Source organism: Melanerpes formicivorus, unplaced genomic scaffold (genome assembly GCF_026170545.1).
Source record: "Melanerpes formicivorus ecotype bairdi unplaced genomic scaffold, bMelFor1.0.p_v2 SCAF_36, whole genome shotgun sequence".
Taxonomy (NCBI): Eukaryota; Metazoa; Chordata; class Aves; order Piciformes; family Picidae; genus Melanerpes; species Melanerpes formicivorus.
In genome coordinates, this window is record NW_027142388.1 from 8209974 (window position 1) to 8225516 (window position 15543).

The window sequence follows — 15543 nt, forward strand, 5'->3', positions numbered from 1 at the left end:
ATAAGGTTGGAAAAGACCTCAAAGATCATCAAGTCCAACCTGTCACCCAAGACCTCCTGACTACTAAAACCATGGCTCCAAGTGCTATGTCCAATCCCCTCTTGAACAGTTCCAGGGAGGGTGACTCCACCACCTCCCTAGGCAGCCCATTCCAATGGCTAACAACTCTCTCTGTGAAGAACTTTCTCCTCACCTCAAGCCTAAACCTCCCCTGGTGCAGTTTGAGACTGTGTCCTCTTGTTCTGGCGCTGACTGCCTGGGAGAAGAGACCAACCCCCTCCTGGCTACAACCTCCCTTCAGGTAGTTGTAGACAGCAATAAGGTCTCCCCTGAGCCTCCTCTTCTCCAGCCTAAACAATCCTACCTCCCTCAGCCTCCCCTCATAGGGCTTGTGCTTGAGGCCTCTCCCCAGCCTCATTGTCCTTCTCTGGACACGTTCAAGAGTCTGAATGTCCTTCTTAAATTGAGGGGCCCAGAACTGGACATAGGACTCAAGGTGTGGCCTAACCAGTGCTGAGTACAGGGGCAACATGACTTCCCTGCTCCTGCTGGCCACAGTATTTCTGATGCAGGCCAGGATGCCATTGGCCTTCTTGGCCACCTGGGCACCCTGCTGGCTCATGTTCAGCTGGCTGTCAATCAGTACCCCTAGGTCCCTTTCTGTTTGGCTGCTCTCCATCCACTCCAACCCCAGCCTGTAGCACTGCATGGGGTAGCTTCCTTCACCTGGATTCTTTCACCATCAAGTGCTCCTTCATGATGCTGTAGGCACTTACCTCACCGATAAGATATTTGAGACTGTTCCAGGGAATTTCATCATCATTTTGTTGGAAAGCTTTTGTCAAGTATGTGTTGAGAATTTCCATGCAGACCTAATAAAGTTGTTGGAACATACAAGGTAAGATTCATAACTCAGTTATACATACCCATGGATTTTAGTTAGTGTAATTCTTCTTTGAAAACTTCCAATTGTTTCTCAAATAATAAAAAGTGAGGCATAAATCCTCTTAAGAAAAGAAACTCATGAGACAGGCAATATAAACATGGAGAGTTGGACAGCTCATTAATTTTTAGTGGCCAAAACCAACATTATAGATGATCAGAAGTCTACAGGACTCCACCACAATGGGAAAACAAATTATGCTAAATCTGATTGTGAGAAAGGATCAAAGCTAGACAGATCAGGTGTTGTCAAAATCAGAGTAACTCAGGAGTATAAAAGCTGTTGTAATTATTTTCTTACCTGGAAATCAGACTCATTAAAATCATATGGTACATTCCAGCCAACCTTCCCAAACTTCCTTCGCTCCTGAACCACAGCATGGAAAAATGCTAAGACATAGACTAAGGGTTTAAAGGCAGGATGTGGGCATTGCTGTAAGGCTTCTTGGGGAATTTTGAAGTAGGTGGCTCTCATATTCAGTTTCAGACCATTAGGTGGTTCTGTCACAACCTATCAAAATAATTACAGAAGCCATCAGTTACTGGATAGCCTCAGGAAAACAAACTGTAAATGGATTGCACTCTCTAGATCTACAATGCAAGCCTGACAATTTTAAACTGCTTTCCAAATTCCTATCAATATGGATTTTTCTTAAGCAAAGATAAGAAACAGACCTTTTAAGTTTTTCAAGGTAAACACACTTGGTAAGAGTTTTACTTGAGAAAGAGAAACTTGATAATATTTGCGAAATAGTCACACTATTGGAAATACAATGAGATTTTTAATTGATGTACTGAGATATCAGTACTTGGCACATTTGGGGTGTGCTACACATCACCACAGTAACATGGCTTAAGGGTCTTTATATAGCTTTATTGATGATCAAATTGAGACAGAGACAGCTTCCTGGAAGCTTTTCAAAAGTGCTATAAAACCTTTATTTAAATGGCTAGACCTATGAAGTGTGTATTGAAGCCTCAAAGATAGGTTTGTGCTCAGTTCTCCCCCCTGTAGCACCGAGCAGGGCTGGAGGGGAACACTCCAAAGCTGTCACTGATACACTAGAGCACATATTGTGTGTATCTGTCATACCACTGCTTTCAAAGCTGTGAAATAAAATAATGATGTTTACAGGACTGGCTCACCACAACAGAAATAAAGCAGCCATAGAAAAGAACATTAGGGCAGCATCATGGCTTGTGCCTTCAAAATAATCAGCTCAGCTTGCTTGTGATAAATGCCACAGCCTGGAGTAGCAGCTGGAAACCATTATCCTATTACAGCGTCTGCTCCAGTGGCACTACTGCCAGGCCTGACACAGACCTCAGCTCCACACTTCAGCTTCAGGACTGACAGGACTATTTCTGTCTCTCCAGATTGTATTCACTTGTGGCAGCATTTGAATCTAAAGAGAATTTGTCACATTTCCAGCTTTATTCACAAACCTCTGCTCTGAAATAACTGCTCCAGGAAAACCTGCTGACCAGCTTCACCCCCAGGAAAAAATCAACATCAAGTAAACAGGATGAGGAAAAAAGGATTTGGCTTACAAAGACAAAAAGCACATAAAGAGAGCCCAAGCCAAAACACTGCTGTGTCAGGCTGTGCTCCTCACAAGGCCAGCCTGTTGGCCAGCTGACCAAAAGCAGCAGGAGATGTGCCCCTGTCAGGGGTTTCCCCCTGCACAGTACCTTTAAGGACTTCTGCAGTATTCCAATCGGGAAGCCCTTGGTCGGCTCAGTAGTCAGCCAGAGGCGAAAGTCTGGATGAGGCTTTGTCACCGAGTCCAGGGCCTTTTCCAGATGGACAAGCCACCTCACCAAAAGATGACAGTTCTGCAACATCAGCCACTCACCACTAACCACAACATTCTCCAGCATCTGCAAAGCAAGCTTAAGAGAGAGAAAACTGTGAGAAACTTTCCCTTTATCTTGTAAGCAAACAGACTATGAGGGGTTAGTGCAGTGGATCGCCTCCTGCCAGCAACCACATGCAGCCTTCTAGTTTTGGTAGACCTACCAGAATGCTCCTTATTGAGAACAGACCTTTTCCAATACTGCAAGAAGTTGCTCTGAGATGCTTTATTTCATTAATTCTTCTTTAAATTAAGTGTCATACAGAGTATTGAAGTATTTCACAACTGTACAGGAGTATGTGTGGCCCAGAGGGCAGTGAAGATCAGTCCAGGAAGTAGTGGTCAAAATTAATCTAACAGGAGTTATCCCATTGACTGAAATCACAGCAAGTTCAGACAGCTACTAAGTTTTGGACATCCCTGCCTTAGTGTCCATTACAAAAAGGAAAGACAGAAAAAGCAGCTGAATATCCTTTTGGTAACAGTGTGATGCCAGTCAACTCCTATTCACACACAGAGACACAGGGCCACTGATTCACCTTTGAAAGGCTGCAGAAGCAGCAGCTCAATCATTTTTTACCAGATGACAAAATCATTCTGAATCTGCCCTTACCCAAACCATGAAATCAGCCAGTCAACCCCTTCACATTATAGGGAAGTGTTATTCCCAGGCTGGCAAACCATGTGCCATGTCTGAACCAAAAGCAGCTGCCTTTAAAATGGAGCAGACCTTTGGCAGGTGAATTTGAACAGTGCCACAGCATCATGAGTATGATCTGCAATTGCTGCACACAGCATGTCCCAACCCTGCCACCAAAGTTACCTTTTCTTGGCTTTGTCCCATGGCTAGGAGTTTGAGTCTGTCCCCTCCAAAGCCCTTCTTCTCAGCCAGTTTCATGAGGTCACTGACAGGATCAGAGCCAGGACTTAAGATAAAAACGACAGGAGAGTAAGGACTGCTCTGCTCAAAGACAGCGTCATAGCTGATCACTGGGGGCTGCACATACCTGGGAGGAAAAGAACCACAACAAACTGCTCATTGTGCAGAAGCAGCCAGGTTGTTCTAATCCAACATCAACAGTCACTGCAGACCTCACATAGAAGTGATACAGAGACAAGACATGCTCTGCCTTTTAGGCAAACTGCAAAGTCATTTACATAACTGATTACAACGCCAGTCCTGGGATCTGATTTGAAAGAGAGTGACTTACTTCTCACCCACTGTCACAGTAACATAGTCTGTTACTGCCCGGTATAGCCTGTCCACCCGGAAGCACCGCAAAAGTAGCAGCTTCTGAAACTTGGTGAGATTGTCCTGGTATTGCATGGGGAATGGCTTCTGCTCCAGAGCTTCTGTGTCATACCACTGCAAAAAGATGGAGAGGAAAAGGGATACAACATGGGAGACAGCACAATTAATCAAATGGCTTTTTCAATGCAATTACTAGGAAAGCAGACAAAGGCAATTTGATTAACAGGAGGCCAGGAGACAGAAGGAAAACAAAGAATGAAGTCAATCAGCTGCAAAGAAATATTAAAAGAATGATTGTAAAAACTTCAGCTTTTTCAGCATAGGATATTCAAGTCCAGAAACATGTTTGTGCCTTCATGTATGTCGAGTAAATCTCAGACTGTACAGAAAATAACATCTCAGGCAAAAGGTATTACAGATTGCTTACAGAAAGACTTCTTATGAAGCAAGAAGATGTGGAATGAAAGGTAGAACAAAGGAAACACCATGTTTGTAACTAGCCTATAGGACTCACTGCCACAAGATCAAAGTACAATTTAGCAGCACAAAAATAACAGTGAAAATGTGACTGTTGGAATCAACAGCAGAAGTGTCACTGACTTCACCAGGGCAAATAGCTAAGGCTGAAAAACAAAAATCTACAGTACAGGGAAAGATTCTTTTGCTTGTTTTATTTTTAATAATAAGAGCCCTAATTCTTCTGGAATAAACCAACCTCTGAGGTCAAGAAGAAAAGCAAGACCTCGACAGAAAAAGCCAGTGGTGACATGCCTCCTGCCGAGTGCTATGGCACATTGCATCACACTTGAACATTTGACACCAGAATGAAGACGAGGAGAGAGGACAGGACTGGAGGAAAGCACGTACATTTTTCCATACGTCTGGATTATTTTCCACATCATCTGGAAGAGATTCAAATTTCTCAGGAAGTTGTTCAGACAAGTGAATTAGGTCCTCCCAGCCTTGATCTGGAAGCCAAGCGAACGGCTTCTTTCGTTCACTCTTTTCCAGGGAAATATTGCCTAGTCACATTCAGAAACCAGAGGGGGTGGCCATGTCAGAATTTGTCCAACACATGACCACGCATACAGTCCCACCGCACAAAGAAACCGCTAGGAAACTTGTTTCTGGAAGCAGTGTAAGGTTAAACTGCTCTGCTGAAGGCTGAATGCTGGTGGCATTTTACAATTGCTAACAAAATCCAGAGTTGTATCTTTGTAACCATGAATAAAATTGTGTATACATACTTGGAAAATAACTATATGGTGTTCCCTGAGAAAATAATCTAACAAATAGACAATGTGAGATTTGTCAGCACCTGCAAGACTGAGATTTGACACTTCACTGGTGAATAAAGTGAATGAAATAGAAATAGCCGAATCTACAATTTGTGCTGTCTTTAGCAGTTTCATAGATTCATAGAATACCAGGTTGGAAGAGACCTCAAGGATCATCTAGCCAAACCTGTCAGGGTAAGAATATAGTTTAAATGAGATGGTGCAGCACCCTAGGTGCTAACCCTTACAGCAGCTGGGTTAAAAAAAACAATTTAAAATGTCTTTGAAAGCTCCTTCAGCTCTTGCTATGTGTAGCTGTATATTTATACATAAATACTCACTCTACCTTTCAGAAAGAACTCAAGTTCTTCTTGTGGAACTCTGCCATCAGCTTGCTCTATCCTTATAGTCATACTAAAGGAGAAGAGTAACTTGTGCTTCTCAAACAAACCTGCATTAAAAGGAAAATATTTTCAAAAACCAGCTGCTAAAACTTGTGGAGCTGGAGCAATCCTTAAATCCATATCCTGCATCTGGTCAGCCCAAAAAGATCAGAGTGATCAAATGGGGGGTTTGGATCAGGCTTACAGAGTCAAAGCACCATCTGTGAGCTACATCCAGGGATGTGAGATCCACAGCTGCTATTTGCTACTTGTAACCATGTTGAGAAAAGCCTTTTCTGGACAGTTCACACAGGATCACAGGATATTAGGGGTTGGAAAGGACCTCCAGAGATCGTCTAGTCCAATCGCCCTGCCAGAGCAGGACCATAGAATCTAGCACAGGTCACACAGATGTATCCAGATGGGTCTTGAAAGTCTCCAGAGAAGGAGAATCCACAGCCTCTCTGGGCAGCCTGTTCCAGTGCTCTGTGAGCTTCACAATGAAGAAGCTCCTCTTCATGTTGAGGTAGAACCTCCTGTGCTGTAGTTTATATCAATTGCCCTTGTCCTGTCACAGGGTGGAACTGAGAATAACATGTCCCCTCCTCTTGACACCCAGCCCTCAGATATTTATAAACATTTATTAAATCCCCTCTCAGTCTTCTCCAGACTAAAAAGCCCCAGGTGTCTCAACCTCTCCTCACAGGGCACATGCTCCAGTCCCATAATCATCCATTGGCAGTGTGCACAGTGCCTTTAAAAGAAATAGCAGGGAGTGAAGTGTAAACCAGGACAGACTGAACGTGAGTGAAATGACAGTTTGGTAACCCGCCTCTTTTATGTAAACCAGCTGAAGGTGTGGCTTTTAACAAGCATTTGCACAGCACAGCATCAGCCCATCACTACAGCATACTAACCTGTGCAGCCATAGTTATAGGTGTCGAAAGTCAGCGCATTCATGATGTTCTGTAACCTCGACAGAAGATCAGAACTGGGCATGGATTTCCTAAGAGAGAGTCCAAAAACCTCCAAGAAGGAGACCAGTGAGTACTGATACATCATGTTGACAACTGCCATTTCAGCCAAAACAGAGAATAAAATGGCCCCTCTCCTGGCAGCTGGTCTGTAGCCATCTCGAAGACGATCAATATCCTCTGCTGTCTTCTCAGCCAGACTCAGCTTCTCAATCACCTGGCCAGACATGGGTTTCATACACATGTCATTTCTGTGCATGTATACACTGTCCTGATCTTTATATGTACACGTTGACCTGATCCACACTATGTATATTATGTTACAGCAACCAGAGCTACTACTCTCTGTGTTGGAATCCAGGCAGATAGTACGAATTGTAAAAATCAAGTGCGAGACAAAATAAATCACACTCAGTATAGTTATGAAAAGCAAAGATTTACACAGGATCATAGAAATAGTGTGGGGAAGGCCTTTGGGAGACCTTTAGTTCCATTTTCTGCCCAAAGTTGGACTATGGCCACCACTAGATCAGGTCAACTGTGGCTTTGCCCAACTACAGCCTGAAAAACTTCAAGGATGGAGATTCTACATCCTCTGTAGAAGGTATCTTAACTTTTCATTTCAGATCCACTAAAATACAAAACAAGGGCTGTTTCAGAGCTAAAAGAAAGGTATCACATGCTCTTTGCTTTAGAACTATAAACAACCATTACTATAGTCCTGAAGATAGGATTTGGTTCTCTAATGCAACATATATGCAGAGTACTGACCAGTACTAAGATGTCACACACTCATGAGAAAATTCTCAGTTTCCTTTCAGACTAATTCCTAGCCTCAAGGGTGAAAAATGAAGCACAAAGAAAAGGAAAGACAATGTTCCGTTAGGAGATATCCTTCCAAAAGGACAGAGCCAATACCTCAGTAGCTTTGGATTTTGTCTCTTCCAAGGTATGCACCAAGTCCAAGTTGTCCAACATGTTTCCTGTGGAAGACGTCAGCTCCCGAAGCAGAGAGTCTTCCAGATCTTTCAGCAAGTTTTTGTTGTCACTTGTCTCCTGGATGAGATGTTCTCTTTGTTCTTCCAGTTCCTTTCTTTCAAAACCTGTGATGACGCTGAGCAACTGATCCTCTAGGCCCTTCAGTGTAACTACAGGTACAAGACATGTACATAGCAGTCTTGGTTTTAAACAAAACAGGAGCTTTTACACAACTTATTTCATCTTGATCATCTCATAAAACTACAGTGATGCAATAGAGTGACTGGGTTAACAGCTCTGCATCTTAATTCTGCCCAAGCATCTTACTCTTACAGGTGCAAGAAGAGATATTTAGCTCAGTTTCTGATTAGAAGTGAGAAGGATTTTCAGTTAAATCTGACATAAAGCATAAGGGAGACTATGAATTGTTAGCTTCATTGCTGTTTCAGACAATCACCCAGGCCCTAAACTTGCACTACAACATAATCACTATTTTGTTACCAAACAGACCCTTTTGCTTACCTGTATAATTGATAACCACAGCTTTGCCAAACACAGAGGGAGAATACTTTGGGTTTGATAATTTAGTGTTCAGGTACAATCTAAAATTACTGTCATAGTCAACCTCTCTGTCACCCAGCACAACGAATGTTCGACCCTGTGCAACTTTGATGTTCTTCTCTAAGACATTGTCTATCACAGGGTCAATGTATTCATCGACACTGTGAAGCAGGAAAGGGTTTCCATACTTTATGGCCAACTCTAGCTGTTTAAGGAAATCTGGGTCATTGAAGGAAGCCATCTGCAAGAGAATAATGGAAGACACAAGAAAAGCACTGGTATTCAGACAGCTGAACATTATTATTATTTTACAACAGTTGCCAGTATTGCTGAAGTTCACTCTGTTGCTTTTTGTCTTTCCTCTTACAGGTGATGTAAACCACCCTGGTACAAAACTAAAAGCCCTAGATATATTTTGTTTTGGTGGGGTTTTTTTTCTGTTTAGTTGAGAATATTTCCCATGGGGTGAACTATTCTCCAAAGTTGCAGCTGTGCCTCTGACTGTGTTAATTGTCCTAAATGAAAACTCCATCCTGGAGCTGAGTTAAAATACAATCTACACTATCCTTTTGGTTATGTTTCTGCATGTACTAAGGTGAGCCAAGAGCCCAAACCATCCATCCTGAAGAGCTGAAGAGCATGTGAACAGTGATATTCACTGTCTGTTTTAGAGGCAACAATCATCAGTCCATAACTGGTTGCCCTTCAAGGTGAAAGATATTTATATAGCTTTTAAAACAATCAGTGAAGAGGTAAAACAATTATTTATCTTTACCCTTAGGTTATTTTCTTTTTCTTTCTTCTTAATCCAGTGTAATGCCTGTTGTTGAGGGTCAATACAGAGCGGGAAGCGGCTTGCATATGTTGTCAGGATGCCATTCTGGACAGAGAGCTCATCTGGTGGCAATCCTTGGGAAACCCACCTGGGAATGGAATGGAAAACTTGATGGGAGAGCAGCATTTCATTTGTCAGTAAAATGATGCAGTTCACCAAGCACACACTAAGACACACAAGGAAACATATAGTGCACGTGACAGTGAGAACAATGTCAAACCTCAGACTGATGCATTGTCTTAGTCATTTGCAATTACACTGCTCAAAACACTGATTTGCACTGGGTGAGTAATCCTGCAGTAGTTGAAATATGGGCTATCTGGGCATGGGTTTCATTCCAAATTCATTGAAGTCAGTGAAAAGACTCCTGATGGGGTTTGGGTTGAACATATATTATAGATAAATCCTTTAAAAATCTCCTCAAAAGGTGTTATATGTGTCTGGGTTCAGTGAATGCCCCTGGAGTGTGAAGTACAACAGTTTGTTACAAAAAATAGCCTCCATTAACCACAAGAACAAGAATCTGTCTCCTTGACATCTTCTAGATGTGAAAGTAAAATGGACTCTCACTGGTATGGTTCTGCACCTCCACACACAGGGCCTATCCCATGATACAGATTCATAACCAGACTCCCACTTCATGATCTCACACTCAGTAGTCATGGGGTTTCTTGACTGGACATACCTGCTAACCTCCACCTCATCAGTCAGGAGGCTTTCTAACCTAAATGGTTGGCTGAGAGGAATCTCTCGTGAGACCACATCTTCTTGCCACACTTGATAGACCATTTCATTACGGAACTCCCAGCTGAATGCGCCTTCGTAGCTCAGAAAGGCAGCACAGAGCAGACAGTCTCCAAGCAACTTCACCTTTTGTATTTCAAAATCCTTTAACTCGTTTGTCCACCTGATACAATTATAAAGGAATCTTGAGTCAGTTTGTTCCATGGAGATGGGGTTTAAGTGCATAATTTCCAGCTGCTGCTACTTGATGTAGGTTGAGCCAAATCTCCTAATTTCAATCAGTTCTTCTCTTGATGGCCCCTGACTCTAAGTTGATCTGAACCTTCTTCCTTTTAATCTGATTTCACCTTGTACTTCTGCACTAAAAATTATTGTTATTATTTTTCAGAAACAAACATCACAGGAAGACACATTTCCAATATTGTCTCTGTTTGATGGATTTTATGCCCAGCACATGACACTAATGTCATAGATGTTCTTCTTTGAATCTAGACTTACCTTTCATTCTCAGATCTCAAGCCAGAAATGAGTTTGTCAGCAGCATCTAATCTTCTCTTCATAATCTTTGCTTCTTCTAGTAACTGTTGCTCTTCTCTTCTTGCCTCATCATATTTGTTACCCAAAGCTTTAAGCTCCTCCTGAATGGTGGCCAGCTCTGTCTTTATTTTTTCCAGTTCCCGCTTACTTAAGTAGTAATTCCGTTCCAGCCTAGCCACCTACAGTATAGTAAAAGTATCAGAGCAAAGAAGGGCTTTGGAGAGAAGTCTGAAGTTCTCAGATTTCTTTTGGCTATTGGGAGAATTTGGCTGCCCATGAAATTGTTGTGTATCTCTCTCCTCTTGGACCCACACAATCATCTGGCTGCTCTCAGAAACTCTGCCTTTGTTCACACAGACATTTCACAGGGCAGGTAGAGCAGAGCCAACTGAATCTCCAGCCCAGACTAACAAAACATTTAAAAGCCTGACTTAGTCTTGTCCATTCCATGCCATGGCTGGCCAAGAGCCCCTTTGAAAGCTCAATGGATATTGTTTCCCTTACACATTGAATGTTTTTCCTCAAACAACTGTACTTTGAATAGGCCATTGTTTTTCTTTCTGCATGTCCCTTTATGGGCTGATACTAGAATAGCTACAAGCTGATGAATTAGTATTGTAGATGGTAAAAAAACAAATAAATCTGGAATTTCTGCTCTTTTGAGAAGCTGAATGTGCTCCAAGTTCTCTCCTCAGACACCACATATTGTCCTCTGGAGGTCAGAGACTTGCACCAGGAGCTTCAGGTGAATCACCTCAAATAAGTGTAGTTTCAGGAAAAAATCTCCATGCCTTTCCCAGGTATTCTAATGTAAGGAAATGAAACAAAATAAACTATGGAAGAGGTATAAGGGAAAGAATGTGGTTTGGTTGTGACCTGCAAGCCTTTGCATTTACAGATGTGACTTGCATGTATTTGTATTTTTCATTACTGCTGTGCAGTAGTTTTGTGCTGGTGCTTCTTTATGAGAAAGAATACTCATCACAGGAATAGTATAGCTTGTGCTTGGTCACTACAGAAATCCTGTGTACAAAGAAATCCTCATTTGTTTTCAGGTGAACATCTCTTGTACAACTCCCTTAGTCCCTAAAGCACAGACACCAATGCTCTGCCCAGGATTCAGCTCCCTAGGTTTATCTTTTCCTAGCAGAATTTCATACTCCAGGAGCAGGGCTTTGTATTTCAAGCCCTGTTACCATGGCGGCTGATTATTCTTTCTCTATGGCTAGAGATGTGAACTGGGTGGATGCTGCCTCTAATGCAGCCCTTATGCTTCTCTTACACACTTCTCTCTCTTTTACTCAATTTCACCATCACAGATCTAAGCTGAACTAAACAAGGTTCAACCTGATTTGTTCCCTAAGATACACAGAAAAGTGATGCATTATCGTTGTGCTCTACCACAGTCTTTTGGTAGGTCCTCCAGGTTCACGGGGCTACAGTGAGAGAAGATGTTTCAGCACAGCACAACTGCAGAAGGAGACAGGATGATGCCCATGTGCTGGGCACATGCTGCCCAGGTGGCACTCATGCTACACACATGTCTGTGCGGGGCAGACACAGGAGGCAGTGGGTGCTAACCCCAACATACTGATTTGCAAGCCTATCCCTTGAATTTGCAGTGGGCAGTGAGAAGAGAAAGGCTGGGCTGAGTTTGACATCATGGGAACAGGAAGCCCTGCTGCAGCACTGAGAAAGACTGTCACAGGTGGTGGAGCACTAGAACAGGCTGCCCAGAGAAGTGGTGGAATCTCTGTCTCTGGGGTAATTCAAAACCTGCCTAGACAACGTCCTGTACACCCCGCTATAGATGAGCCTGCTCTGGCAGGGAGGTTGGACTAAATGATCTTCCCTATCATTCTGTGATTCTATATTAGTTTTATCAGGACCATATTTCGCCCTCCTTTGAATGTGAACCCACACACTTTACCTCTTCTCTCTTCGGCTTCACTTCTTTAACTACATCACAGTAGCTCATCACTGCATCAACAAACTTTAACATTCCCAGTCCTGCTCTGCTAACAAGTTCCATTTCATTGAAGGTAGTGTTAAGACTTTTTAACAGAGCTAAATGGGCAAACACAAAAATATTGCAAGTGAGTTGAATTACAGTGCAGAAATCCTCCAACAAACAGCTTTCCTTACCAGCAATATCAAGCAATGCTGGGACAGACAATGTGAAATATTTGTCAGACTATTAAAGAGACTCTGACCTTAAGATGAAGCTACTGGGCTGTAAAAACACAAGCACAATACTGAGATTGATTTTTCAAGTTCTGTCTCCACGAAGGGAGTGCGTTCAGGACTAGTCTGAGGATCATAGTTTCTTTTCTCTGCAGCAGTGAGACACAATTTTGTTCAAAGATCCAAATTCCTTCCTCTGTGGTACCACTCTGGACGACAGCCTTGTGAGCATGTGCAAAGTTAGGCCTTTAAGCTTTAGATATAGCTTACCTATGTATAATTAATTGCCATCATGTGGATGAGGTCATAATTCTATTAGGTGGCTAACATCAGACAGCAGACCTGCTCAGCTATCCTGCTTGTTTCTTTATCTTGTTTGTCTCTTGCCTGCTCTAAACCAGAGTGTAAGTAGCTAAGGTACAAACTGGATATAACACATAGCAGAAGGTCTTTGAACTTTGGAAAATCCAGTCATGCCAACAGTGTAACATCTGTAGTGCTGTCCTCTTGGGCAAGTGAATCCCACCCTCCCTAACAGCACTCCAAGGGCTGCTGCTGACATAGTTAATCACATAACCGAGATCCTACCTTCATTCCAAGTACAGAGATCAGTTGTTTACCTCGGATAGATTTCACTTGGCTCTGAGTAATTCCATCAAAATCTATCTCCATCAGGGATCGCAGGAAATTTGCCTCAGACATCATTCCTTTGGCTGTCTTCCAGTTTAATTCTTTGTAGCCCTTCATTATAAGAACACATTCCAAAACACCCTGTACCTGCTTAGGGGGCTTTGCAAAGGATCTAGAAATCCAATGAAGGAGACAGTGTAGGAGAGAAAGGAGACAAACTAGTGAGGCCAGACACAAGAATTTGCCATTAGGAGTCATTGCAATACACCAAGAGTTAGTACGTAAGACATCCTACACATGGTAAAAAAGATAACTCAGAGCAGATAAGGAATTATTAACTAGTCAAAAAGCTCAAAGCAGATTCTTGCATTCAGACAATCTGACCAATTAAATATGAAGGGATTTAAACAGTGGAAGGTCTAAAATCCAGGGTGTGACATTCTTCCCTAGGGCAGTGAAGCAGCTTCCCATTGGGAGAATTAATAAAGGAAGAATCCAGAGATATATGACAGAACGGAAACTAAACAAGCATGGCAGGGAAGGAAGAGCCATTGCTATTTCAGGGAGAGCCAAGGGACTGAATGTGCTTTTACATCTCTCCCCAAATACAAGATGTATTCTAAAAACACAGGGAGAAGTTAATTCTGCAGAGAAATACATTTTCATGCTGCCAAAAATAACTGGTTTGTGTTCCTATTTACAAAGAATAGAAACAGAGGAGGAATGAAAGGGTTTGGACAGCCTCTGCTTGAGAAAAAAACAAACCAGTTTCTAGTGCATCAGACAGAGTGTAGGGAAATATGGGGAAAGACTTCAAACAAGGGACTGGAAGTACAGGCTTGAGGGGAAATCCTGGGCTAAGAATCAAGGGGTTCTGTTGTGATCTCTACACCTGGACAACTGATGTCCCGACTTCCACCCCTACACACATGGATGAGAAAGGTGAGGCAAAGGCTCAGACCCTGCAAAGAAGGGGGTCTCAGTGAATTTCCAAGAGTTATGCTACATCCAAATAAGTCACCTGATCTCAGTAACATCAGACTTGTCAAGCTTCTGAAGCTCCAGTTTGGCAGCATCTAAAATAGGCATGACTTCAGCCAAAGCTGTTTCAGCAGCCATCTTCTCCTTAGCAATAATCTTATTCTGTTGCTCTATCTCTGCAGCTTTTTCTTCAGACAGTTTTTTCTTCTCTTCAGCTAAGAATTGCAAAGGCAAGACCATAAATGGAGTATTCAGATATATATACCAAACATACACTAATATAGATTGGCACTTCACTGAAAATCAGAAATTACCATCAGTTTAGTATCCTTTTGTTGCTAGCTTGCCAGTGTTTGCAGTTCCATCACCAGAACAGGAACTCTGTGAGTGTTCCATACAACAGCATACATAATCCCTTTTCCTCCAATGCTTCCCTCTGTTTTCCCCTTAATAATAATTTTCTGAATCAGAAGGTCCCTTTCTTGCTAATGCCTCTTTCCCACATTATGCCCTATACTTGGAAAGAGATGACAAGTGCAGGCAAACATAGTATTGAGTTGTGTAAAGTACTGTAGGTTAAACATACAGGAAAGATGGCAATCTGGGCAAGAAAAGAGATGTACACTTCTAGCATTACTCTGGATCAGCATGGACAGACCAAGAGAGTTTTCTCTAGAAGCACCTGGAGCTCTTAGAGGGTCTTCCTATCCAACCCAAACTCTGTGAACTGTGCTTAGCATGTGGGACATTTCACTAGTTGTAAACTACCTACCTACTTGTTTGTTTGTTGAAATCTCTTCTAACAAAGTCTGACAAGCAGATGATTTTTCTTCTAGCACAATCCTTTGCTCAGCAAGTTTCATGTTCAGCTCAACCAGCTGTACACTGGCTTCCTTCAGTTTATCTAAGCCCCCTTCCAGACGTTTACATTGTGCTAGGCAGAAATTAAAAGGGGAAAAAAAGGAGAAATGTTATTGATTCATAGATTGTGTACTATCTATCAGACAGCCTCACAGAAGGAAAATACGTTTGGAGGTGCACTTAGCAGCAAGCAGCCTTGGTTATGAAAGGAAAATTACTCTAAGAAATTTTTCCTTTCCTAAGCCTCCCTAAGTGGCCACACTGTCCCCGTGTCTATATTACAGTGTTCAAGTTTCATCCTCTTCACATATTTCAGTGCCCACTGAAGTATGAATAAGAATTGCTTCTTGAGGAAGAATATCAAACCTTGAGGTAGGCTGAGCTAGTATTAGATTTAATCAGACTCCTCAAATAGAGGAGCATCTGGGTATGGAGATTCTGGTTCATGTTCATGTACAAAAGCATTTGAGGACAGCCCACAGTTTGACATGAACATTCCCATGTGGTCAGGCTCCTGGTCCAATGTCACAACCGGATGCCAGCGCAGC

General features: G+C 42.4%; 1 protein-coding gene across 1 annotated transcript in view; it reads right to left on the reverse strand.

The window, feature by feature from the left end:
• The window catches only part of DNAH10 (dynein axonemal heavy chain 10), a gene marked incomplete at its 5' end in the record, with an annotated part of 42214 nt that overhangs the window by 4268 nt on the left and 22403 nt on the right, over positions 1-15543 (reverse strand). Inside the window, 17 exons of the mRNA XM_068157103.1 lie at positions 777-872; positions 1244-1453; positions 2635-2835; positions 3622-3805; positions 4010-4164; positions 4918-5072; positions 5674-5778; positions 6628-6901; positions 7603-7832; positions 8185-8464; positions 8999-9146; positions 9744-9965; positions 10301-10518; positions 12270-12406; positions 13144-13325; positions 14175-14349; positions 14907-15068. Coding sequence (XP_068013204.1) covers positions 777-872; positions 1244-1453; positions 2635-2835; positions 3622-3805; positions 4010-4164; positions 4918-5072; positions 5674-5778; positions 6628-6901; positions 7603-7832; positions 8185-8464; positions 8999-9146; positions 9744-9965; positions 10301-10518; positions 12270-12406; positions 13144-13325; positions 14175-14349; positions 14907-15068 — 3134 coding nt within the window. The remainder of the gene's footprint in view (positions 1-776; positions 873-1243; positions 1454-2634; positions 2836-3621; positions 3806-4009; positions 4165-4917; positions 5073-5673; positions 5779-6627; positions 6902-7602; positions 7833-8184; positions 8465-8998; positions 9147-9743; positions 9966-10300; positions 10519-12269; positions 12407-13143; positions 13326-14174; positions 14350-14906; positions 15069-15543) is intronic.